General features: G+C 35.0%; 3 protein-coding genes across 4 annotated transcripts; 1 reads left to right on the top strand and 2 right to left on the bottom strand.

Moving 5' to 3' along the window:
* Positions 1-163: 163 nt before the first annotated feature.
* On the bottom strand, positions 164-15,550 carry gys2 (glycogen synthase 2). Of its 2 annotated transcripts, XM_051108111.1 has the most exons (16): positions 15,203-15,549; positions 13,121-13,302; positions 11,750-11,941; positions 11,370-11,555; positions 9,368-9,512; positions 9,161-9,278; positions 8,949-9,069; positions 8,735-8,841; positions 8,446-8,505; positions 8,054-8,132; positions 5,397-5,510; positions 4,760-4,886; positions 3,920-4,015; positions 3,281-3,444; positions 3,116-3,196; positions 164-1,287 (listed from the first exon to the last, which is right to left on the bottom strand). In XM_051108111.1, the coding sequence occupies exons 1-16, from the start codon at positions 15,321-15,323 to the stop codon at positions 1,075-1,077; spliced, it is 2,106 nt and encodes a 701-aa protein (XP_050964068.1). In that variant the 5' UTR covers positions 15,324-15,549; the 3' UTR covers positions 164-1,074. The 2 variants fall into 2 exon arrangements, with proteins under 2 accessions (XP_050964068.1, XP_050964069.1); XM_051108112.1 differs by lacking the exon at positions 3,116-3,196 and having other exon boundaries at positions 3,256-3,444; positions 15,203-15,550.
* A 2,425-nt stretch (positions 15,551-17,975) lies between these two features.
* On the top strand, positions 17,976-18,683 carry kiss2 (kisspeptin 2). Its single transcript, XM_051108358.1, has 2 exons — positions 17,976-18,151; positions 18,232-18,683. Exons 1-2 carry the CDS (start codon positions 18,049-18,051, stop codon positions 18,504-18,506), a joined length of 378 nt encoding a protein of 125 aa, XP_050964315.1. The 5' UTR covers positions 17,976-18,048; the 3' UTR covers positions 18,507-18,683.
* Positions 18,684-19,327: 644 nt separating this feature from the next.
* ldhba (lactate dehydrogenase Ba) lies at positions 19,328-26,632 on the bottom strand. Its single transcript, XM_051108138.1, has 8 exons — positions 26,464-26,632; positions 23,696-23,831; positions 23,299-23,416; positions 22,145-22,318; positions 21,478-21,651; positions 21,186-21,303; positions 20,033-20,156; positions 19,328-19,933 (listed from the first exon to the last, which is right to left on the bottom strand). Exons 2-8 carry the CDS (start codon positions 23,822-23,824, stop codon positions 19,766-19,768), a joined length of 1,005 nt encoding a protein of 334 aa, XP_050964095.1. The 5' UTR covers positions 23,825-23,831; positions 26,464-26,632; the 3' UTR covers positions 19,328-19,765.
* Between the last annotated feature and the right edge of the window lie 513 nt (positions 26,633-27,145).

The raw sequence follows: 27,145 nt of genomic DNA, 5'->3' as shown, positions 1-27,145 counted from the left end.
CAAGCTCATCCTCTGCAACAATAACGCCCGTGTTTGACATCTCTGAAGATTCATCATTTACTGTTCAACACTATTACAGCTAGATTTGAGTAATGTTATGTGCGTCTCCAGTTTGTTTATATGATTCCACTTGCACTGGTCATTTAAATAACAAAGACTGATAGTAAGGCATTTGTATTTCTTTTTATTTCTTGGTTTCTTTCAGGTGAAATACTGGGTTGTTTTTTCAAGACATACCATCTTGGAAAAGAGACTATTAATGATGACTGAAATTGTGTGTAATATAAAATTAACTGTACAGATTTTTGTCCTTTTCATTTTCATATTAAATCAACATGTGAATTGAATGGTCTGTAAAATACATATTTGCGAATGTCTGAACATTTTCTCAATTAATTAAACTGAATTTGCACTGATAACCGGTGTATTGCGTAAGACTTTTTAATTAACTAAGATGGGATTTTTTACATTTTTGCACATTATGTACAGCACAGGTGTCTTTTCCTACATTTGAACAATTATTATAGCCTCATATGGCACCAATATGTGAAATTTGGTTTTCAAATACCAAGAAAAATGCGCATTTGGTACCAAATTTCCATCCAAACATCTCAGAAACGTCTTTCACAATAAGTTCTCAGTATTGTACTATGAGTCAAAAAAGTGAAGAACTGAAGAATTAACATTAATTTTTCTGTCTTGGTATTTGGTTTGTCCCACTTTGGCTTTACAAACAGCAGGATTTGAGTTGCATGAACTCCACAAGTTTGTCAGACCTGATAATCATGTTCTCCAGCATGATTTGAGCTTTGATGGAAGCCAGAATCATATGTACAAATGAGTTCACATGGTTCAGTTTTCATTAGTTACCAGTTTAAATGGGTTATTTAATCACAGATTTTCAATGTGATTGAACATCACTATTTTAAAGATATCTTCTCAATCATACTGGGGTGATATTTGATCAATAATCCACTCAAAAGCTGTAGTCAGACAAATGTGGCACATTCTCAGAGGGAAGTTGGTGTAAATCTGTCCTAGAGTCTGAATTACAGGAGCAGGAGGGTGCAGATCTCAATTCCCATTTTCCAGGGGTTGATTGCTCTTACCCTCAGGCTCTGCACCCAGAGTGAACGGTGCCTTGATGTTCTGCCTGTCCCTCTCCGCTTCCTCCTCTTCGTCATAGGTGTCGTCATCTTCCTCATCGCTGTGGTGAGGGGTGGAGTGGAGGGAAGCCGACGGGGATGGAGGGACGGAAGCGGGTCGGGGGTAACGGAAGCCTTGTGTCTGTAAAAACAAAGATTTAGTCACTGATTCTAGTAGTCAAAATTGCATTAGAGACTTGTTTATCCAGTAATTCATGTCACTTTTGTAATTTTCTCTGTGTGTAGATCAGTCTGTGGGGATCACCACAGTTTGAATGGAAATCAAGTCATTTTCCTGTGCAGGTAAATGTTATCCTGTCAATTAAATTCAAGAATGAAGCTCAACAGCAGTTCATCCTCATCACTGTGGGGTGTCAGACATCACACATACATTCAATAACACTCAGATTAGAAAGAGATGAGGTGGAACAAAGTGGATATGAAGTATTTGCTCCACATCAGCATGAACTTGTGACTTATTATTATGTAACGTCATCTTTACATGCACCTTGTAGAATCTTCAAAATCTTAAATATTTTACCAAAATAAGAGGGATCATATGAATGTTACTAAACTGAATAAGATATTTCACATAAAAAGATGTTTACATACAGTCCACAAGAGAAAATAATAGTTACATTTATAAAAATGACCCTGTTCAAAAGTTTACATACACTTGACTCTTAATACTGTGTTGTTACCTGAATGACCTACAATTGTACACATCTTTATTCCACTCAAAAGTTTACACCCCCGGCTCTTAATTCATCATTTTTCCTTCTGGAGCATCAGTGAGTGTTTGAACCTATTGTAATAGTTGTATATGAGTCCCTCAGTTGTCCTCAGTGTGAAAAGATGGATCTCAAAATCATACAGTTATTGTTGGAAAGGGTTCAAAACACAACAATGCTTAAAAAAAACCCAAAGAATTTGTGGGACCTGAAGGATTTTTCTGAAGAATAGCAGGCAGTTTAACTGTTCAGGATAAACAGGGGACTCATAAACAACTATCACTAAACAAACCACAGCTGTGATCATTCAGGTAAAAATTAAACGTATGTAAACTTTTGAACAGGGTCATTTTGGTAAATTCAGCTATTATTTTCTTTTGTGGACTATATGTAAAGAACTTTTATGTGAAATATTATTCAGGTCAGTACTAAATGAAAAAATAACACAAATTTTGTACAAGCTCTCTAATTTTGGGGAAAACAAATTAACATTTTGCAGATTCTGCAAAGGTGTATGTAAAAAAACCTAAACGGTCTCAATTATCAAGTCGTTTTGATTTTCTAGGTAGTATGATGTCATAATGCTCAGGCCCCGCCCACGACTGCTTACGGACTGTCCCATATTTGCATATTCCCGCTCAGCCAGTTGTATGCTGTCTGTAATTCTCTCTGCACTTGAGCAGCTGTAGCGATAACAATGTTGTTCCGACATCAGAGCCGCTAAAGATGCAGTGGATTAGTTTTGTTTTTGATGGTTATGTGCCAGTGAATACCCAAAAAAAACGGAAGAGAGGGGCGGGCTGAGTAGTAGATCCTTAGCATTTAAAGAGACATGCCCCGAAATGGGTTGCTGTGAACAGAGCCGTTTTTGACGAAGTAAAAAGGGTGTTGTTTTACACAACCATTGTGGAATTTTAACCAAATTATGTTACATACATATCATGAAGACCCTAAAGAATCATTCCAATTTGTGGAAAATGGACATCTGATGTCCTCTTTAAATGTCTTCACTTTCACTTTTGAACAGTTTACTGTGTCCTTGCTGATTAGAAGTGTATGTATTAAACCTGACCCCAAACCTTTTGAACAGTAGTGTATATTTCTCTTTATTGTGCTCTTTAAGGTTATATATTGAAACATGGAGTGCAGCAGTCTATCATGTTCTCATTGACAGTGATAGAGAAACATGACAGGACATTAATGTGCATCTGAGAGACTGTGAGTGTTCACAGGACTCACCGGTGCAATGTTAAGATGGTCCATTTTAAATTTACCAGGGAATGATCTGCTGAGGGCCAGATGCCGGGCATACATGTAGAACTAGGCAGAGAGAAACAATTCAAAACCATATTAGCCAATGGAGCTAAAGTAAATCACACCTGAATGCTCAGAGATGAAACTCACTCGTCCGAGGTATCTCCAGTCCAGCAGGTCAGAGAGCCTCTCTGTGCGGTTACGCTGGATTATTCGCTGTCTACGCGACTTCTGGCAGAACGAAAACATGAACTGAGTCAGCTGGTTACATGACTCGTCCGCAGAACGGAACCGCCGGTCCACAATGTAGATTCCTATAACACATACAGAAACAACAGCATAACTAGCTGTACCAGATTCAGTGTATTATATCAAATATGAAATGTAATTGAAATAAACTGATAATGCAAATAAAAGATTAAAGGGTTAGTTCACCCAAAAATGAACATTCTGTCATTAATTACCCTCATGTTGTGGTTGAATGAAGTTGTTATTTTTGTTTTGTTTGCGCACAAAAATAATACTCGTAGCTTCATAACATTAAGGTTTAACCATTTTGGACTATTTTAACGATCTTCTTACTTTCTTTCTGGGACTTCAACGTGTCTGTGCAGGGTCCGAAAACTCTTGGATTTCATCAAAATCTTAATTTGTGTTCTGAAGATGAATAAAGGTCTTAGGGGCTTGCAATGACATGAGGGTGATTAATTAATGACAGAATTTTCATATTTGGTTGAACTGTCCCTTTAAGCAGTGCAGACAGTTTTGGAAAGCAGTGACTTCACTCACCATATTCAGAGGGTTCAGAAACATGTTCCTCCATGAAACAGCCAAAACCAGACAGATTGGTGGTTACGCTGGGAATGCCCATGACGGTACACTCACCTGAACACATCACAAAACAGAAGATATGTATATGTGACCCTTGACCACAAAACCAGTCTTAAGCAGCAAGGGTATATTTGTAGCAATAGCCAATAATACATTGTATGGGTCAGAATTATCGGTTTCTTCTTTTATGCCAAAAATCATTAGGATATTAAGTAAAGATCATGTTGCAAGAAGATATTTTGTAAATTTACTACCGTAAATATATAAAAACTAAATTTTTAATTAGTAATATGCATTGCTAAGAACTTCTTTTGGACAACTTTAAAGGTGATTTTCTCAATATTTAGATTTTTTTGCAACTTCATATTCCAGAGTTTCAAATAGTTGTATCTCGGCCAAATATTGTCCTATCCTAACAAACCTTACATCAATGGAAAGCTTATTTATTGAGATATTGTATAAATCTCAGTTTCAAAGAATTGACCCTAATGACTGGTTTTGTGGTCCTGGGTCACATATATGATGCAAAAAAATATGATTTCATTATATGGGATCAGAGATCCCATGTATAAAAATATGCATTTTAAATAACATTTATACATAAAAAAAACAAATACAATATATACACAAATGGACAAAATATTAAGCTAAAAATATTAAGCCCAAACCCTTTGAAAATGCATCCATATTAATATATAATGAATCAAGTTAAGCAATTTTGATTGAAATGTAAGATGTTGGATTTAAGAATGTGAAACGTAACAAAATGGAAATGTGCGTGTGTGTTCTATGAGAAACCTGGAGTGTAGCCCCATGGTTCATAGTAGGATGGAAACACTCCCAGGTGGCAGCCGCGCACAAACTCCTCATAGTCCATGGGCAGCAAGGGACTGGTGGAGGACAAGAACTCCGGATGGAACACAATCTGACATAAAAACAATGAAAACATTTCTTTTCATTAAATAAAGTACATCATTTTTGTATAATAGTGTCATGGCAAACAGTAAAAATCTGAACTTTAATTCCAACTAGGCCAGTATGAAGAAGAAAAAAAACCTTTAAAGAGATAGTTCACCCAAAAATGAAAATTGTGTCATTAATTACTCACTCTCATGTCGTTCCAAACCTGTAAGACCTTCGGTCATCTTCGGAACAGAAATTAAAATATTTTTTAATGAAATCCGAGAGCTTTCTGACCCTGCATAGACAGCAACACAACTGACACATTCAAGGCCCAGGTAGTAAGGACATTGTTAAAATATACCATGTTTAGGGTCAGAAAGCTTTCGGATTTCATCAAAAATATCTTAATTTGTCAATTAAGATGAACAAAGGTCTTACAGGCTTGAAGGACATGAGGATGAAATATTAATGAGAGAATTTTCATTTTTAAGTGAACTATCCCTTTAATGTCTATCCCTAGATAACTGCACACCTTCACTCTGTCATTGCGTGCATTGAAGAGGCCGATTCGGCGGATGTTGCTCAGGATCGGGTCTGCGGAGTCGTCCAGCATGTTATGAGTTGTTACTGGAGGAAGAGAGTGTCTCTATGGAGAACAAATGCATGGATGCAATTGCATGTGAGTGTAAATGGCAATGGAAGTGCATTGAAAATTAAATCAATAAAAGCAGTGATCCATACGCAGCTGTTAAATGAAATTTCCATTTAAGGTCAATAGTAAAAATAAAAAAAAATCATAATCTTACTATCAAAATTGGCTGCTTGCTCTGCTTCTTTGTTTCTACTTGCACCAAATGCTTTCTATATATTATTTTTGCTAGTAAATTCAAGAGTCTGGGTCACTCATATAAAAAAAGTAAATGGACTTCAACCCTCCTGAAATATTAGACTCATTTCTTACTTTCATTCCTTCTTATAAACAAACACCAACGCTAACGGATCAATATCTCTCCCCGAAATATTGATACCCAGATAAATCTAACCAGAGTGGCTGTATATTGACTGGCTGCTCATAACGCTGCCATTAAAAAGCTGTAGAATAAATCTCAGTAACACATTCAATCGACCAACTGCAGACAGTCAGGAAACGCGGTTAAATACGTCACTAAGCTCTGTAACGCCAGTAATCCAGCAGAGTGATGCAGGGGATTCCAACGCAGATTTACAGAGGCGTAGTATGTCGATATTCACTATAACCTCAGCCTGACCTTTGATTAGAGTCCATTCATAAAAAAACATGCAGGGGAGGATGAATGAAACCCCACAAGAATGCTTATTCATTAGTTCTGAGATGTCCATCTTTAGACCCATATCCTAGTTTGTCCCAAAACACAACTAAAATAATAACTCTATTTTAATTTACACATCAAATAAAAACTAGATAGTATGTTAAGTTTAGTACATAAGGAATAATGATTTGTTTCGCGATAGTGACCCTCTGACTACATTTTCTTTCTTGTTTCACAGCTACTTACCAAATAAATAACTGGACGTGAAAAATTGATTAGAACTAAAATTATTTTAGCATGTGAAAAGAGAGCATGGTGTAATGCAAAAGACATGAAAATAGAAGATTGGCCACCATGCACATTTGTCAGTGTCCATTTATTGCAAAAAAAAAAACATATTAATGTGTCAATGCAAAAATACAAAGATATGACACCATTTTAGTGGCATGTTAAAAAAGGAAAAATTGGAAGATCATGCGATTATTTTTTAAATATTTTGACTTTGCGATTATGCGATTAAAGTTGTAATATTTTGAGAATAAAGTCAAAATGACCAGAATAAAGTCAAAATATTTCAAGAATAAAGTCAAAATTCAGAGAGTAAAGTAAAAATATTTTGTCAAAATATTTTGAGAATAAAGTAGCAATTAAAGTTATAATATTTTGACTTTGTTCTCAAAATATTTTTGACTTTATTCTCATAATTTCAACATTATTCGCGTAATTTTGACTTTATTGACGAAATATTTCGACTTTATTCTCGTATTTTCAACTTTATTCTTGTCATTTTGACTTTATTCTCAAAATATTTTGACTTTATTCTCATATTTTCGACTTTATTCTTGTAAATTTCGACTTTATTCTCAAAATATTTCACCTTTATTCTCATAATTTTGACTTTATTCTCAAAACATTTCAAATTTATTCTCGCAATTTTTACTTTATTCTCAAAATATTTTAACTTTATTCTCATATTTTCGACTTTATTCTTGTATTCTCGAAATATTTCAACTTTATTCTAGTAATTTTGACTTTATTCTCATATTTTCGACTATCTCGTATTTTTGACTTTATTCTTGTATTTTCGACTTTATTCTCAAAATATTTCAACTTTAATCTTGTAATTTTGACCTTATTCTTAAAATATTTTAACTTTATTCTCATAATTGAGACTTTAATCTGGTATTTTTGACTATTCTCAAAATATTTAAAATTTATTATCATAATTTTTACTTTATTCTTAAAATATTATGACTTTCTCATGATTTTGATTTTATTCTTGAAATATTTATTATATATTATATATTTATTATATATAATATTTATTATTTGTACTTTATTCTCATATTTTCGACTTTATTTTCTAAATATTTTAACTTTATTCTTATAACTTCTCGTAATTTTGTTTTTTTCTCTCAAAATATTGCGACTTTAATCTCGTAATATTCTCACAATTTTGACTTTATTTTCCAAAATATTTGGACTTTATTCTCGTATTTTTGACTTTATTCTCATAATGTTGACTTTTTTCTCAAAATATTACGCCTTTAATCACGTAATCTTAGATTTTTTTTACATCCCACTAAAATTCTGTCGTTGAAATATGACAAAGACAGTTAAAATTCTTTTCTTAATTCATGTTTAGAAATGTAGTTTAACATAACCTCTATTAAACAAATTCAATCGAATAACAACAACAAAAAAAAACAACGAAATTTTTAAAAAAAACTTTTTTTAAAATAAACAAACTTTTTAATACAAAATTGGAAAAAAACAATGTTTTAGAAGTATAAATTATATCTTGAAAGCACAATAATGTGGAGAACCGATAGGGATCAGTTTAGTTCGTTTTTAAATGTGAAATCTTGTTATGCAAGAAAGAACAAACATTTTGCCTGACCTGTGTTGCATAAATGGCCCTCTTCATGATTGTGAAATCATCTCTGTCCAAGATTTTGCTCATGTCTGGGATCTCACCCCTGTGATTGCAGAAGAGCTTCATTAGACAAGTAAACTGACTTGGCAGAAGCCTCATCTCATGAGAAATGACCCATTGACATCACACAATGTCATTATAAATATCCTAAAATCTGACAACCCCCTGGGGAAGTGCAGCGTACTCTCATCAACACCTGGATAACGCTGTGAATTATCAACACTTGAAGGCTACACAGCCACTCCAGTTGACATCAGATGTTCATACTTCCTGTTCATCAGCATATACTGACAGCATTTACCGTCACATCAATTTTGAGCCTTGTTTTGACAGGTCTGCATGAGGAAATCACCAACCTTAACAAGCTCTCGTAAAGCTTTTTTCCAAACTTCTCCTTCACCGACTGAGCTGTGTCCCTTTGAGAGAGACGAAAGAAGATTTGAGAAGTCTCACTCACTAAAGACATCTAAAAATAAGAGGCATTTCTGGATCGGGGCTTCCTTTCACTGCCTAATAAATAATATTAGTACAGCTAATAAAAGCTGATTCAGAATCAGGGCTCTACTAGTGTCATAAATTAAAAGAAAAAGACTAGCTCTTACTTTTAGAGTTAAAAAAAAAAAAAAAAATCTAAAATTTATGTACCACAGCTGCTTGCGTACAGCCTGTCCTTTAAGAGACTCCACGTTGAAGTTGTTGGTTTTGGCAGGCATGATGAAGAACACAACCACTGTAACATCACTCTTATGAACCTGTCAGTCAGCATGAACACAAACACACAATCAGAAATGAACATATTTTGCTCTGACTAGTACTAGAGTACATTTTGTGAAGAAACTTCAACAGTGAGTGTTCATACCCTCAGCAAGTAGTTTAATCTGGACAGAGACTCGAGAAACAGGTCTGCTCCTTTATTAGAAAACTCATATCGTCCCGCGATGAAAAAGAACAGGGTCTTTTCCAGATTGAAGTCCAGATGGCTGTCAAAGAGAAGAGATTTTTGAAAAACTATAACAAGCACTATATTTTTGCACAAGTGTGTGTTAATGTGCAAACAGAAGGAGCTCTAACCCGTAGAAGTGTCCCCTTACGAACTCCTGGATCTTGCCTTTGTTCATGGAGTGCAGGTTCTGGAACTCATGCATGGCTGAGAACTTCCTGACATTCAGGCCGTTTGGGGTGACGACATCTGCAAGGACCATAAATACAAACGTGATCTTTTCAACATGACATATTTGGAAGCCAATAAAAGCAGATGAGGTGATTTGTAATGCAAACCTGGTTGTCTATGGAGCATATGATTGGCCTCCACAGCTGTGATTTGGGACACGGTGGTGAAGACATGTGCGCAGTGTACCGCGGCTCTTTCCAAACAATACCGATGGTAGATCTGTCTCTCTCCTGCCTCTTGGTCTATGTTGAACTTTATGAAATAGAGAATAAAACAAGATGGAAATTAACCGTTTGAAAGGAAAGACTATGGGTTAATGTTACGCAGAGTCCAAAATTAATTTTTGCAACCTTTGCTGAAATAAGAATTCACAAGTCTCAGAGCTTCCCCTCATCAGCAGGTGAAGGAAGTCTCTGTGGGGCCAAAAGGCTTTTGCATCAGCCGGTAAATCATAAGATGCTGTCAATTATTCTTCAATCAACCCCTGCGACCTTCAGGCATGATGACCTTTATGCTCCCTACACCAGGCCCAATTATCACTGCATGCACTCACACCTGCTCAGTTCCACCTCTAATAAGTGTTCACTACACCAAACAACTTGTCTGATTTCTGTGGGACACACTAGCAGAAAACATGAGGGGTTACACCGGTATTGACGATAATCGTGATATTTAAATAACTAAATACCATTATCGTGTTAATCAGGAGTGTCGCATTATATCCGTATTGGCTACATTTGAAAATGAACAGCACATATACGACAATATTCAGGGTTGCCAGGTTTTCACAACAAAACCCGCCTATGGAATGAAAAACTTTGACACTGTGCTAAACTAAAAACTGTAATTGTTCAGCAGTGGAATGATTTATTGGTCAAAAAAAAGATAGATTAATTTGACTAATAGCATGATTATAGATATAATATATCGTTATCGTGAGTCCGCGATAAACGTTAGTGAAAAATATGATATCGTGACAGCCCTACTTGATTTGTGTCTTGTGTCTAAATTGTAGTATTTTGTAACACTGATTTTCCCCCCTAAATAAATACATTTTAAGCCAAAAACTTTATAAAGAAAAAATAAATGTTTAAATGTCTCTGCATTTTTAAAGATAATATGCCTGTGTATGATAGGGGAAAGGTTGCCAGATTTTCTCATAAACCTGGGGTAAAATACACATTTTTTTGGCAGGATTCCCTGGTAAAATAAGCATTTCAGGGGCTAAATATTACGCTGTAGGGGTAGCTTCAACCCGCGGACATGAAAAACAACCTGCGGCAACAGTGTTAAAGTAGCCCAATTCTGCGGTAAAACCGCAGACTTGGCAACACTGATAGAGATGACTTAAATTATACTAATAATTAATGTAGTTACATAATAATCTAATACATAAATCTATTAATATTGTTATTAATAATGTTAAGATTTTTTAAAAATGTTTTTACATTATAAAAACCTAAAAAAAAGGTCAAATAAAATAATGAAATTAACTGAAAAATAAAAAGTGAAATCATATTTACTCTAATAACGATTATTTTTTTTTAGAGCATACTTCCAGAAGGTGCCTAAATTAATTAACCTATATCAACATCTGTATCGACTCCTATATATCCCCAGGGATGGCCCATGGGTTTGTGGGGCCCCAGGCAAGATCATTAAATTGGGGGCCATTTCTTGATCTTACCAATACTGACATTTAATTCAAACTACATAACTAATGCATACATGCATAAAATCACTAAAAACAAGCACGCTGTAGTGAATGAATAAAGAACAGTGTATATTTGTGCCCTAGACCACAAAACCAGTCGTAAGGGTCTACTTTTTGAAACCGAGATTGATGGATACATTTAAACTTGAACACTTGAATACAAACACTTTTTAGTGCAGCACAATGAAAAAATGTGCACACAAAAAGTTGAAAATAAGTGAAAATCAAGTTTAAATGAAATGAGTCTGTATTGCCTGTAGGACGGGATGGTCCTGTATATTTTAGTCAATTGGTTATAATATGAAAGGGGCCTTTGAATATTGTTTTGGACAATGAGGGCCTTCAAGTCAAACAGGATGAGAATCAATGGTGTACACTGTCAAAACAATCCTCACCTTGTCCAAGTTGTTGTAGAAGTCTGCATTGCCAGCGCACAGGTACCGCCCCAGTAGGGTGGCATGTGTGGTAAAAATGGTTGCCATGGGAATCTTTCGGGAGCGGCTCAGTACAAGTCCTGTCCCAGCCTGCCACTCATGGAAATGAGCAACTACATTGGGCTTGTCTTGTAATTGGTCTGTTAACTGCAAATGGAGACAGACAGGTATAACATCATCAGCACATTATTCCATCAAACCTTCAAAGTTTCATCCCACATAGTTAACATACACTAAATTAATTATAGTGGGAATAGACTACAAAGGTACTGGTGAAACTACAAAAAAATTCCAGGCAAGCAAAATCAGATGGTAGAAGATTACAAAGGAGATCTCTTCACCTCCTTGAAGAACCAGGCCACAAGAGAACCAAAGATGAGCGAGTCGTTGGCCTCTCTGTCGTGATAGGGCAGTCCGATGCTGCACGCGTTCCATAGATCCCCCTTCCAGCGGTCCAGGTTCCAGGCAGCTGACCCAATATCAAACAGGATGACGTATGGACTACCCTCAATCAACCAGCGCCCAAAGTGCACCTGTATGTAGAGAGGAAGTGAAGGAAAAAACGATGCTAATAAAAACCATAGGTGGAGTGAAGATGTTGTCAGTTTTATTTCTCTTTTCTTGTTTAAACTTGTAAAATCAAAGACATCAGAAAAAAAGTGGCTTTTACTGTTTTTAATTTATTTTTAATTTATTGTTTATAAACTATTATAGTATTATTAATATTTTGAATGATCTTTTATTTGTGTATTTTTTTGCTTCTAAATTTAGTTTACATTTTAGCAATTTTTATACTAATATGTTTTTTAAAGGATTTCTGTTTTGCACTTCATTTTATTTCAGATGACAAAGCAACATTTGTCATTTTCATCATTTTAAGTTTCTTTTTTACTTGATCAAAAATACAGAAAATAAGAAATATTATGAAATATTGCAATTTAAAATTTCTACTTTTAATATACTGTAAAATACATTTTTTTCCTGTGATGCAAAGCTGAATTTTCATCAACCATTATTTTAGTCTATTCCAGTCTAGAAATCATTCTAATATATAGATTTATTATCAATGTTGAAAACAGTTGTGCTGCTTAATATTTTTTTGGAACCTGTGATACTTTTTCAGTATTCTTTGATGAATAAAAGCTAAAATGAAAAGGAACCATTAAGTCAAAATAGAAATGACGTTTCTACCACTATGTCTTTACAATCACTTTTTATTGAATACATCCTTGCTGAATAAAAATATAAATTTCTTTCAAACAAAATTTCTTTCTGTTCTTTTTAACATTTTCTCCTTATCAGGGTAAAAACAGTCATATTACTGCAATTTAAAACTGTTTTCTAATGGATAGACATAGATAGATAGATAGATAGATAGATAGATAGATAGATAGATAGATAGATAGATAGATAGTGCCTCAACTGGTATGTTAAAAAAAAATTAATCAGTTTCATCTCTGAAGTGAGACTCTAGCGTCATCTGCTGGTCAGAAGAAGACCAAGACAAAAAAATCAACATTTTTATAATAAAGATACACTGTTGCATAATAAAAGCTGCTTCATTTTCTAACTTTAATACTACTGTCTGACACTGATACGGCCGGCATGTCAATCCCAGAAGCTGTTGCCAGTTTAGAAGCATTTTGTTAATTGGTCAAATGACTACAACCCTCAATAAACCTGACCAGGGTCAATAACCACGTGTGCAATACCTGGCAACCGTTGTTAATCAAGGAGTCCATGGCGGCTTTGATGGCTTGGTTTGGAGGTTCACATTTCTCCACCTGGGTCTTGAAGTTGTGTTCGTAGTAGGGTCCCATCATGATGTAGTTCTCGCCCCATTCGTCCACTGTGATCTTTGCTTTAGTCTGAATAACAGTGTATATACCACCAACTGGAGACAAAGAAACAGAGAAGATGAACAAAATAAGAACATTGTTCAAAATAAGCCTTAACAGTATTAAATTAGTTAGTTTCAAAAGCAATTTTGTAACATCAAGATTACATTTAATATGATATGACAAATTACATACCCACAAACACCAATTGTTGTCTTCTAAAATATTCCACTAGATTTAAAAGTCTCAGAAATCTGGCTATTGATCTGGAGTTTAATGTTTAACCTGTTAAAGAGCCCCACTGATACAAGAGTGTATGAATTCTGCACACATGCACACATTTTACTAAATGACAGCTCTTGTTGAACTATTTTCAAGCCTTCTGATAATAGGTGAACAGTCTTGAGGTCAAACGCACTTTCAGAGGCCAAACTCACAAGCTTTTGGCCAATTTGGCCTAATGGACGGTGAACAATCATTAAAAAATTACATTAGACATAATTTCCAGCACATCTAAATGTGACCCTGGACCACAAAACCAGTCTTAAGTCGCTGGGGTTTATTTGTAGCAATAGCCAAAAAAACATTGTATGGGTCAAAATTATTGATTTTTGTTTAATGGCAAAAATCATTAGGATATTAAGTAAAGATCATGTTCCATAAGATATTTTGTAAAATTCCTACTGTAAATATATCAAAACTTAATTTTTGATTAGTAATATGCATTGCTCAGAGCTTCATTCGACAACTTTAAAGGTGATTTTCTCAATATTTAGAGTTTTTTGCACCCTCAAATTCCAAATTTTCCAAATGTTGGTCTATTATAGCAAACCATACATCAATGGAAAGCTTATTTATTTAGCTTTCAGCTGATGTATAAATCTCAATTTGGAAAAATTGACCCTTATGACTGGTTTTGTGGTCCAGGGTCACAAATATGACTGATATATAGTGGAAACGAAGTACTTTTAATATTTATGGAATAAAATGACTTACATATTTGCCTGTCAAAGGTTAATCTCATAACTAGGTGTCCTAAATACAACCAAATATTGTTTTCATAGGCAGTGTTGGGGAAAGTTACTTTTAAAAGTAATGTGTTACAATATTAAGTTACTCCCTAAAAAAGTAACTAATTACATTACTTAGTTACTTTTTATGGAAAGTAATGCGTTACTTTACTTTTGTGTTCTGTTGTGTTCTTTTTAAATCTGGGAAGGGCTTGCTTGTTTGTTTTTAATATAAAAAGTTCTATTTTTGGCAGATGTAAAAGCCTTTTCTAAAAGCCTCAGGCTTTTAGAAAAGTAAATTTACGTCTGTACAGCAGAAAGCAGAAGATAAAATGTCAACTCTTCAGCAATAAAAAAGGGAAAATAAATGTTGGATTATCTTGAGAAATTTTTGCTTATTAGTATGCTTGAATTGGATCATCAAAGGTCAGCAGCAAAGACATCAGTTAATAAAATGGGATTAAATGCATAAAGGATATTTGTATTATTTAACATATTTAATTATTGCAGGATTGCGTCATATTCTGAGTTGAATTTCACTGTTTTTATTCATTTTGAGGAATATTTTTTATTCATTTTTGTGAGTGAGATGAATTAATGCATGTTCACATTCATTCTAGAACTAACATCTTAAGATTTCTCTCAACATGGGGACAGAAGAGCTTTTAATTAATAAATGGGGGGAAAAGTAGCTGACAATAGTTTTTTGAAAAAAGTAACTCTGATATTTTCTTCTCAGTTAAAAAGTAATGCGTTACTTTACTAGTTACTTGGAAAAAGTAATAATATTACGCAACTCGCTTTACTCGCAATGCATCACCCCCAACACTGTTCATAGGCTACAATTAGCATAATTTGACAAAATTGCTTACATTTGGAAATGATGCACAATAAAACGACATTACATAAATTAAAACTTGAATCACACAGTGTTGTAGTTTCTTACCCTTATTGGTTACTTCCCAAGACACCTCAAAAAGCAAGAGGTCTTGCACAGGTAGACTTTCCTCTTCCCACAGTGGAAGTCCATTTAATGACGTTATCGACAAAGATCTGGACAGTCGCATCTTACAAGCTGTTACAAGTCGTTTTTTATCTATCAGCTGGTGTTGCAAATGAGAAATGGGCTGAATTACTATTATTGTGGTAAAAGTAAAGAAGCTAAAACCATCTAAACATCTACCAAGACACCAAATTCTGTGTCTCTGCTAGGTAATGGAGCGCCTGGAGGTCCTGGACACACTGTGAGCTGTCGCTCTATCTCTTGCTCTAACCTTTAGTGAAGTCTAAAAAAACCTCATGTGCACACTGTGAGCGCGTGTCTGAAGTCCACAGACATCAAGGCGAAACATTTGGCCGCAGCGCGCGAACCCCTCTGACTGCACGTGCACATGCACTTGCACAGCCCATATTATTCTTTTGGTCCGTTTAATACTTCCATAAAACAAATAGCATATCCCAGTGGGTTTAGAATGCATATTTTCTATTTTTTTCCACAAGAGTGTTTCTATTTTGTTTTTTTAAATTAAGGGTGAGAGAGAGAGCGAAAAAAAGAAAAAGTAAATACACAAGTTATGACGCACGTCTACGCGTGTTTGACGTTTGACTTCTGAACGACAACATTTGTTATTTATTGTATAGAGAAATGCGTTATCTACAGGGCAGTCCGGATTTAACGGGATCCAACAAGTTTATACAAAAAGTAAAGACTATTCAGTAACATGTTAAAATACCACAGACAACCAAATCAATGCTGATAGATAGATATATAGATAGATAGATAGTAACTGATTACATAATCTGGATTATGTAATCAGATTCCAAAAAAGACTAAATTACTTAGACACTAAATACATTTGTCATCTATTGCTTAATTTTTCAACTGGAATCTGATAACTAATTTCAATGACATTGCAGGTTTTTACAGTAGTGCCATTTTTAGACTGCAAAAATCTAAATTTAGCAAGACTGACATAATTTAGATAAATGGCATGCGAGTAAAGCATGGTTAAGTGTTTTTTGATAGCTTGATTGCCTTAAAGGAATAGTAACACACATACAGAGTTTGATTACATGTAATCTGGATTATGTAATCAGATTCCAAAAATTAAGTACTTGCAATTAGATTAAATTACATTTTTTTAAATACTCATAATCAGTCTACAGTTGCTTTTTATGGACTACATGATTAAAAATTATTCACAAAATAGCAATAAATTACTCACAGTTTATTGATTCTCTTTAATTCCTCTTTTTCATCTTTTAAGATTTCTTTCTAAAATAGCCTACTGCTTATATATACATTCGAAAAGCTTGTTTGGACATTCACATAAAGATCAGACATTAGTCAGGTGGTGCCAAAAATCATTTAGGTTTAAGAAGTGTTTTAACGTTGGTTCAACTACTAACGAACACATTGATTTTTATTTGAATTATCACTCTGTAGATTAACCATGCATTTAGAAGGCTTTTGTCCTTCAAATACATTTAAATGCAAAAATTCGCAAACTTTTTTTGTCATCTGATCCTCTTTCACCTAATATATTTACTCTTGAGATTTTAAAATAAATATTTTAATAATTAAGCATCACATTGGCATGTTCATTGGTGCTCTGATGTTGGTTATGGTCACATGACATGCAGGTAAACAAATATTTTTTTAAGTATTTATTTTGATTTAACATTTTTTATGAATGAATGAACGAATTGGTTCCTTCACAAACACCAGTTTGAGAAAATCTTAATGTAATATAATGTTAAATGCACTTCATGTTGTTAATAACAATAAATGCAATACATTTTCTTACTCTTTTGTATTTTTATGTCAGTGTGGTACAATATTATCCAATTTAAATCAATGTGATAAACAAGTTAGGTCAAAAGTAATCAAAAAGTAGTCTGATTGTAATACCTTTGGATTACATTACTACAATTTTTATAATCAGATTAAAATTTATATATAGATAGATGTTTTATAGGACAAATCTTATTACCTTTCAATTAATTTTTGTAATATTTCAACTAAATAAAGTAAACACTTAAAACCACTTTCTAACTTTCTGCTGATCTGTACTACTTTTCCTGAGAAACGTTAATCACTACCACTAACAAAATTACATATTTTCACATTCAATATTTACATTTAGGACATCTGTAGCATCACAAAAAATGCTTTCAGTGCACCATCACAAACGTACCAAAAACCATCGCACTTTTGCATAATTCATACTCACACCATGTAAGATAATGTAGTCTCATTATGCCAGGAATATTTTCTTCTTGTTATGCCATTCAGGTATGATCTTATTACCATGGCAAGATGACAGTTTATGATATTTTTTTCCACAAGGCGCTGAAAATGACTATGATTGTACATTATTATAGTGGCCTCATTCAGGTTTTCTTGCTACAAGCCCTTATTTTACTTTCATATCATGTTTTCCCTGGCACTGAAAGAGAAAAAACTAAAATTAAAATGTGTGATGTGTATAAAAACACACATAATGTGCTTTTGGTGGATTTTGCAGCACCTCTCCAGCTATTCGAATAATCACACTGGATTTCAGTGTACAATTTACCTTTTCCAAGAATAAATATAATATTTTAATAGTTAAAATGCTCTGGATGAGGCTACAGGGAGGTCCTATTTGCCACAGACTGTCATACATGTAAAATAAGGTCAGAGGATGTCACCAGCCAAGCTTTATATTGAAGCAGGACAGCAGAGAATGGCTTTGTTCCCTGAAGAGAGAAAGGCTCAGCTGTGCTGCATAAGCTTTACAACTCAGCAATATGAAAATCAAGGCACTGATTCTCTTCATGTCTGCAATGATCTGTCAGTCCACAGCTTTGAGAGCACCATTCACTGACATGGATACAACAGAGCCCATTCCAGGTAAGGTGATGCTTTCCCTTAGAAATACATGGTTAAGAAATCAAACAAAAGCTTGCTAATGAGTACATCTTACTTCACAGACTCCAAGCAGCAGTATCTCTCAATGGAGCGGAGGCAGTTTGACGAGCCCAGTGCTTCAGACGACGCCAGCCTTTGCTTTTTCTTCCAAGAAAAAGACGAATCGAGTCACATTTCCTGCAAACATCGATTAACACGCAGTAAATTCAACTACAACCCGTTTGGGCTGCGCTTTGGGAAGCGAAATGAAGCGACAACTACTGAGAGGGACAGACCCAAACACAAGCACCTGCTGCCAATGATGCTTTACCTGAGAAAACAATTAGAAACTTCTTGAAAATCGCTCTTCTGTCAGATGGAAGGACGTGGTTTGCTTGGTTGAAAACTGTGGGTAAATATTTCAGGCACGCCTCGCCTGTTATTATGCTTTTTTATTTCTCAATTATGGAATTTTATGGCGCACTTGTTTCATTGAGTTACTGTATATGTGCAATAAACGTTTTATATTGTTTGATGGCTTTGTTAAGTAAATCAAATGTGTTTATGATTACTGACAGGGTGCGAATTAGGAGGAAGGATTGACATTTTTTTTTATTATTATATAGTGGTATATAGTAGTCAACCCTGGTGAAAAAAGCAGCATATGCTGGTAGGTATGTTTTGATGCTGGTTTAAGCTGGTCCTTGACCAGAAAAAAACATTTAAGGACCAGCTTAAACCAGCATCAAAACATACCTACCATACCAACCAAAAAGAATACCTGTTCTTGTCTTAAGACAACTTTGATTTTTTTTTTTGCTCCACTTCAAATGTCGACTACTGTATATTCCTTTTAAAAATGCATTTCAAACATTTTAACCATTTTAGGTGTACAAATATTTTCAATTGGCTGTAAATAGAAAAACTGTCAGAGGGATGTTCGATTTTTTTTTTTTTTCCAATTCAGAACAAAACATTGACAAAAATGCTTTAATTTCCACTTATGTAATTAGCCAAACATCAGTCTTGAAAACGATTTGAAAAACAAAAAAAATGTTCCCCTAAGGTAAAAACGTCTATAATATGTACACTTATTAGTTAGACAGCTTGTTTTATCCACAAAAGGTACAAAACATTTGTATTGGTGCATGAAGATCACAAAAACAGCCCACAGACAGATCTGAACAGGTTATTTTATTAATTTCTTCTTACACACACTCATATTGCTAACATTTACAACATGATTCAGAAGAATGAATACATTTGTATCTCTCACTTCAGTCTCTTCTCCTCGACTTAAACAGAAAGACCCAAGAATGTTCCCTAATGATCTCACTAAATTATGTTCAGACAAGAGAGGTGTTGGTTCTTTCTTTATTGCCCACACAGTGACTTCGTTAACAAGTGCAAATGTGAAGAACCAAAGATGTTGCCCTTTGATCACTCTCTTTAGAAGAAAATTCAACATTTTGGATTATGCGTATATTAACCACAGTGGGAAAAAAAATACTTCAAAGCAACTGTGTCCAAAAGCAAGTGAGAAGAAAGAACCGACACAGAGTTAGAGAGTGTGTATAGATAAAGGAGTGTGAACAAAATTGTGGAAAAGCGTCTGATCTACAGATCCTTCAGGTCTTTCTGGATGCCCCACAGAGTGTCGGCGCTCTTCTTCAGCTGACCGATTTCGTCGTCAGTCAGGGTCATGTTGACGACGCTGCCCACTCCGCTGCTGTTGAGCACGCAGGGCAAGCTCAGGTAGACCTCCTCGCCGATACCATACATGCCCTACAGACCGCACAATAATAAAAAAACGAGGATTAGGATTCACTCAGTCTGTGCAATTCTGTGATATGGAGAATCGTGATGAGTGTAAACTCCTCTCACCTTCACCATGGTGGAGACAGGGTGAACCCTGTTCAGGTTCTTCACCAGGGTCTCGGTCAGGTCGGCCACACTGAGGCCGATGGCCCAGTTGGTGTATCCCTTCAGCTTGATCACTTCATAGGCACTAAGAGAAGATAGAAGCTACTAATTAACAATAAATACTTTTCATCATTTACGCCTGTCGTGCTGTTCAAATCCTTGCCGTTTTTTTTGTCGTTGAACGCAAAAGGAGAATTTTGAATACAAACCATGCATCCAAATATCCCTACCATATACTATGCAAAAAAAGCTGTATGAGAGATTAGGTAGTAGTATTAAGGTTGTTGATGAAAGCATTCCAGAATTTTTCTCCATATAGTGGACTTCAATGGGAGCCATTGGGTTAAACTGCAGTTTCAATGCAGCTTCAAAGGGCTCTACACAATCCCATCTGAGGAATAATGGTCTTATCTAGTGAAACAATTATCCATTTTATTAAAAAACCCCACAAATGCTCATCTTGCACTAGCTGGACTTCACGCATTATGTAATCAAGTTGAAAAGATCACACGTGGATAGTTGTTTGTCTGTGTACTCCGGTTCAAAAAGGTAGGGTAGGATGAAAAACTCCATCCCATGTTGTCCTCCAACATTGTTTTAGGCTTTTTTTTTGTAAAGGGCATTTGACTTTGCATGTTTACTAAACACTGGGTCAGTACTTCCACCAACGCATGACCTTTCCCACCTGACTATGTAATGCAGAAAGTCAAGCTAGTGCAAGATGAGCATTTGAGGTTATATATATATATATATATATATATATATATTTGAGAAAAAAAAAATATTATATTATATATATATATATATATATATATATATATATATATATATATATATATATATATATATAATTATATATAGCTGCATTGAAACTGCAATCCCCATTGAAGTCCACTATATGGAGAAAAATCCTGGAATGTTTTCCTCAAAAACCTTAATATCTTTCTGGCTGAAGAAGGAAAGAAGGAAAGGTTCCTTTAAAACCTCCTTTTGTGTTCATCATAAGGGTTTGAAATTATTTTTAATTCACCTTCTTAACAGCACTTTGATTAACTAAAATATATTAATACATATTCCTAATTGCCCATCAGTCAGATGACACAATGTGACCTACCTGTCCACAACCATCTTGTGAGCATCCTTCCAGTTCTCGCTGTCTTTATCTGTGCCGATGTCAGGGTTGAGTTTCTGCAGGCTGACTCCAGCCACATTTGCGCCACTCCATACAGGCACTGGTAAATAAAAACAGCAACATTAAAAATCAAATATGCTCTGATTGACTGCAACCATATCACTTGATGCAGCAATTCACATTCATCCATCTCATTATTCTTTCTTCATCTGGTTATTTTTCTTCCTCTCCACACCATCTCACATATTCCTCTCCACTAAGCTCAATCTCTCACCGCTGGAGTCTCCGTGCTCTCCCAGGATGTAACCGTTAAAGCTGCTGGAGTGGATGCCCAGCTTCTCTGCCATGATGTAGCGGAAGCGAGCGGAGTCCAGGTTGGTCCCGCTCCCAATGACACGGTGCTTTGGCAGGCCACTCAGCTTCCAGGTCACGTAGGTCAAAACATCCACTGTATGAACACAAAGACAACCAGAGTTACTACAAATACACTACATGAGCCAGCTTTAGAATTACATTTCGTTTTTTAAATCTCATTAGAAGCTGCGCAATATATTTGACCGAGATATTATTTGCTAATAACTATTAAAAAAAATACTTATTTAACAATTTATGGAAATTAAAGGGTTATTTCATCCATTCAAGAGAGTACCACTGTTGTCACATGGACTATTTTAACAATGTCCTTACTACCTTTCTGGGCCTGGGAACATTTCAGTGCAATTGCTGTTTATGCAGGGTCAGAAAGGTCTTATGGGTTTGGAACGACAAAAGGGTAATTACTAACAGAATTTTCATGATTTGGATGAACTTTATTTTAAAAATAGAATTTTAACAGGTAATTTGCTGCACTCGTTTGCATAATTGCATATTATTTACATTGGTTCCAGTGCAGTACAGCAAAATGTTAAAATTAAGCATGTTGAGTGTGTGTGTTTGCTCACCTGGATTGGACACCACAACGAGGATGCAGTCAGGACTGTATTTGACAATCTGAGGGATGATGTGCTTGAAAATGTTGACGTTTCTCTGCACCAGGTTCAGTCTGCTCTCACCCTCCTGCTGACGCACTCCAGCCGTCACCACCACAATACGGGAGTTAGCAGTCACAGAGTAGTCTGTCGGACAAATAAAAATCATAAACATACACTGCCACTCAAAACGCTGGATACCGGTACTGATTGCTACACTATTTACAATAGAAAATGCACCTTTTTTGAGAGAATTTCATTAATCTGACAACATTTTTGGACTTTTTGAGATCATAAGAAAAAAAGAGTGCATCTAAACTTAATGTATATTATTATATTTAATTGATATCAAATAAAATTTAATTTAAATGAAGTTAAATTTATTTATTTTTTTAACAGTAAGATTTTTTTAAAGAAGTCTGCATTTATTTGATCCAAAGTACAGCAAAAAGAGTAAAATTTTGAAATATTTTTACTGTTTAAAATAACTGCTTTCTATTGTAATATGTTTAAAAATGTAATTTATTTCTGTGATTTCAAAGCTGACCTTTTTAGCATCATTACTCCAGACACATGATCCTTCAGAAATCATTCTAACCACTGCTCAAAAAAACATTTATTATTATTATTATTACTGTTATGTTAAAAACAGCCGAGTAGAATTTTTTCAGGTTTCACTGATGAATAAAAAGCTCAGAAGAACAGCATTTAGCTGAAATAGAAATCATTATATTATTGTATCAATTATTACATCAATACTCATTTTACTAAATATTGCTAATAATAATAATAATAATGTTTCTTGCATATCTCAGCATAATACAATGATTTCTGAAGGATCAGGTGACACTGAAAACTGGAGTAATGATTGGAGTATGGACTGGAGTAATTCAAATCGAAAGTTATTTTAAACAGTAAAAATATTTCACAATATTACTGCTTTTGCTATATTTAGGATCAAATAAATGCAGGCTTGGTGAGCCGAAGAGACTTCTTTGAAAAACATTAAAAATCCTACTGTTCAAAAACTTTTGACTGGTTGAGCAATTTAATTAAAAAAATTAAAAAACATTTAAAATCATCCTATTTTTTACATAAACAGTCCTATTCAATAAAGCGCATCCCACCCTTATCAGCCACAATTTTAGGGGTCTTGAGGAACAGGCTGCCATGTTGCAGATCCAACATCTCCCCCTTCAGTCTATCCTCCACAACATCCACCAAAGCCAGTTCATCTGTAAGCTCCTACAAGACAAAAAAGCAACAGCATGGAAAATTATTCCTTGAAACACCTGGCACAATTTTGGCATAAAGGTGTGGTCCCATGTGAAGGCAGAATGTGCCAAACTTGAGCAAACTTCAAAGTTTTTGCCCTCAAGTGAAATTCCCAACCACCGGATTCCTTTTGCAATTACTAGATTTCTGGCAGAGAAACTTCAAGCAGTGGCAAATCTAACCACACCTTTATTTCAAACCACAGAAGACAAAAATAACACTTTGCTGATTAAGATGAGGCTTTCTTACCCTGAGCAGGATGCTGACGGCACATGCCATGCCCACCTGCCCCACGCCAACAATTGTGACTTTGTTCCTGGGGGGCTCAGCGGGGCCGCTGGCCAAAGGGGTGATCAGCTTCTGCATTACTGAGGCCATGATCCCGCTAAAAGAACAGAACCGAAAATGTTCACAATGCAAACTATTAGAAAAATGGAATCTGTGGGGTAAACGTTTACTAGGTTAAAGCTTCAGTTAAACTTCACATGATCAGGCACCAAAGATGGGTCAAGGTAACAAGGTCACCCTCATTGCGAAAACCATTACTCCATACTGAGAAAATTACCCATATCCTGAGTCCCGCTCAGTAATATAATTAGCCAATGGAGTCAGGTCACTCTGCCCCCTTTGCTAAATCTAGACAAACTGAAGGAGGGTTCTACACACGCAAGTTTATTTAGGCAAGGCATGTCCATGTTAGTCAATGTCCAAGGGGAAACCCTAATTAAAAGGATTTCCAGATGCATTATGCAAATAAAGCCTTAATTTGTAAATGTTTAGACTATTAAAATTCCATTCATTTAAGTTTATTACATCTGACTAGACAAGTCTAGATAAGACACCACCAGACGCACTGGCTTATGAACATGCAAAACAATGATCACATGTGACACTAATCCTAAATGGCGCTCATGAGGATTATGTTAGACCTTAGATATTATTATCTAGGAAACGTTAGATATTGCCACCATAAAATGTCTGAGTGCATTTGTCCCTGGCCATAATAATATAGTTACATCTTAACGGTCGTGTGCATTTATCTCCAAACCTTATCCTTGAATGCTGCTGCTACTTAATGAATGGAGAGCCATTCATTCATCATTTAATGAGCTGATATCATAACAAAATGATAACAAAGCAAGATGATATACATACACTACCAGTCAAAAGTAAGATTTTTACTGTTTCTAAAGAAGGCTCTTCAGCTCACCAAGGTTGCATTTATTTGTTACAGCAAAAACAGTACAAGTTTGAAACATTTTTACTGTTTAAAATAACTGCTTTCCATTTGAATGCATTTTGAAATGCAATTTATTTCTGTGATTTCAAAGCTGAATTTTTAACATCAGTACTCCAGTCACATGATCCTTCAGAAATCATTATAATATTCTGATTCACTGCTCAAAAATTGTTTTTTCCAGGTTTATTTGATGAATAGAAAGTTAAGAAGAACAGCATTTAGCTAAAACAGAAATCTTTCAAAAGCTTTTTATTTCAGCTAAATGCTGATCTTTGGATCTTTTCATTCAAAGAAGCCTGAATATTGATTTAAATATTGATACTACTACTACTGAATGTTTCCTGAACAGCAAATCAGCATATTAGATTGATGTCTAAAGGATCATGTGACACTGAAGACTGGAGTAATGCTGCTAAAAATTCAGCTTTGAAATCACAGGAATAATTACATTTTAAAATATATTCAAATAGAAAGCAGTTATTTTAAATAGCAAAAAATATTTCTGCTTTTACTGTTTTTGGATCAAATAAATGCAGGCTTGGTGAGCAAAAGAGTATTCTTTAAAAAACAAAAAAAAAAACAAAATACTGATTCCAAGCTTTTGAATGGTATAGAGTATAATGTTTCAAAAGCTTTTTATTTCAGCTAAATGCTGATCTTTTCATTCAAAGAAGCCTGAATATTTTTTTTTAATATTGTTACTACTACGACATGTTTCCTGAACCGCAAATCAGCATATTACATTGATGTCTGAAAGATCATGTGACACTGAAGACTGGAGTAATGATGCTGAAAATTCAGCTTTGAAATCACAAGAATATATTACATTTTAAAATATATTCAAATAAAAAGCAGTTATTTTAAATAGCAAAAAATATTTCTGCTTTTGCTGTTTTTGGATCAAATAAATGCAGGCTTGGTGAGCAGAAGAGTATTCTTTAAAAAAAAAAAAAAACACTAAAAATCTTTTAAAACTTTTGACTGGTAGTATAAAAGTTTGTCTTTTGCTACAATTAAAGAATTTTGATATGCATTTAAAATTCAAAACATTGTATAACAATAAGCATGAAATAACTTGGACTTAAACTATTTACAAATTTTATATAAAGCTGATGTAATGAAAGAAAAAAAACAAATTGCTACTTTTAGATATATTTACAATACATAGCTTGTTGCAATGATCACTGTTTACGCAACAGGAAATTGCAACTGATTAAAAATCAGAAAATGAAAGTATCAAAACTGAATTTTGGCGCTCATAAACCCTATTATGACGCAACCGTCCTTTTAACGTCCTTGACGATACGGATGCAGCGATTGCGTTTGAAAACAAACAGTAAATTGTACAATCACCATGTTAATCGATCTGTTCTTATTTTAGGCACATCAAGTTAATCATACATTCGAGGTTGGCGGCCCTCCATCAGCTCTTACTAAACAAGGCCAAATTCAAGTTCAGCGTGCATTGGATTCCTCCATGTTCATGCGTGTGCACCACGCACAAACGTCCTTGGCTGCTCATCTAACACTTCACAAGGGAAACACGATAGTTGCTTCACTTTTAATGCAATAAAAGACGTTAAACATCGAAACGTGGCGTGCGGAAGTGTTGCAACCATCACCAAAACGCCCATTTATCCGCCACACTTCAATGTCAGCGACACTGCTTGCATCGCAGCATGACGTCGGTGCTCGTTTAAAACAATGCAACTCGAGAGAATTTATTTAGACGATGCATATAAAGCAATAAAACAGCTATGTCAAACCATATACATACATTTGTTGCAGGAATGTTAAAAAAGTATCCTTAGCTGCAGGAAGGGCAGTGAGAGCCGCTGAGCACCGGTGAGCGTGACTCGTGGAGAAGCAGGATTTTGAGTGTGCGTCGCTACGTACGCAAAGAGCGTATGACCTGCTGTTACAAGTTAATACGATGCCTTTGCTGATATGATGAATATGAGAACGACAGGCCGGCCCACTTTCCCCCTTGAATAGCTATGTCAAGGATTTCATTGTCATCATAAAAATACTTCCACATCACCGACCTTGCACCTTAACGGAATCTGCTATATGTTAGAGTCGCTTCCCATGCAAAGCTGAATATTACAATGAAAACATTGCATGTGATGCTGGTTGTCATATGCAATCACTGGAACTGCACAGCGGGGTTATATGTGTTATGCAACTATGATCTGCAACAAATTATACAAAAGAATGCTTGGGTACAGTGGTTAAACAGAACAATGCTGTAATTTACAATAAAATTAGTGTTTCAAATTCCATTCTGGAGTCATATTAAGGTTTACTAAAGAGTGTTTCCGATGTTTAGATAGGTAGATAGATATGTGTTTGTGCTAGGCACCTCAGCAACATAGCCTTTGCTTTCTCATGAACAAACAATGCTTTCTTAACTACTAAATATGGGGACCAATGAGGCTCCTGTTCCTCCCACTGGCTTG

The sequence above is a fragment of the Labeo rohita genome, chromosome 4 (genome assembly GCF_022985175.1).
Source record: "Labeo rohita strain BAU-BD-2019 chromosome 4, IGBB_LRoh.1.0, whole genome shotgun sequence".
Classification (NCBI taxonomy): domain Eukaryota; kingdom Metazoa; phylum Chordata; class Actinopteri; order Cypriniformes; family Cyprinidae; genus Labeo; species Labeo rohita.
The sequence above is the reverse complement of the archived record's forward strand: the minus strand, read 5'-3'. Positions and strand labels throughout refer to the sequence as shown.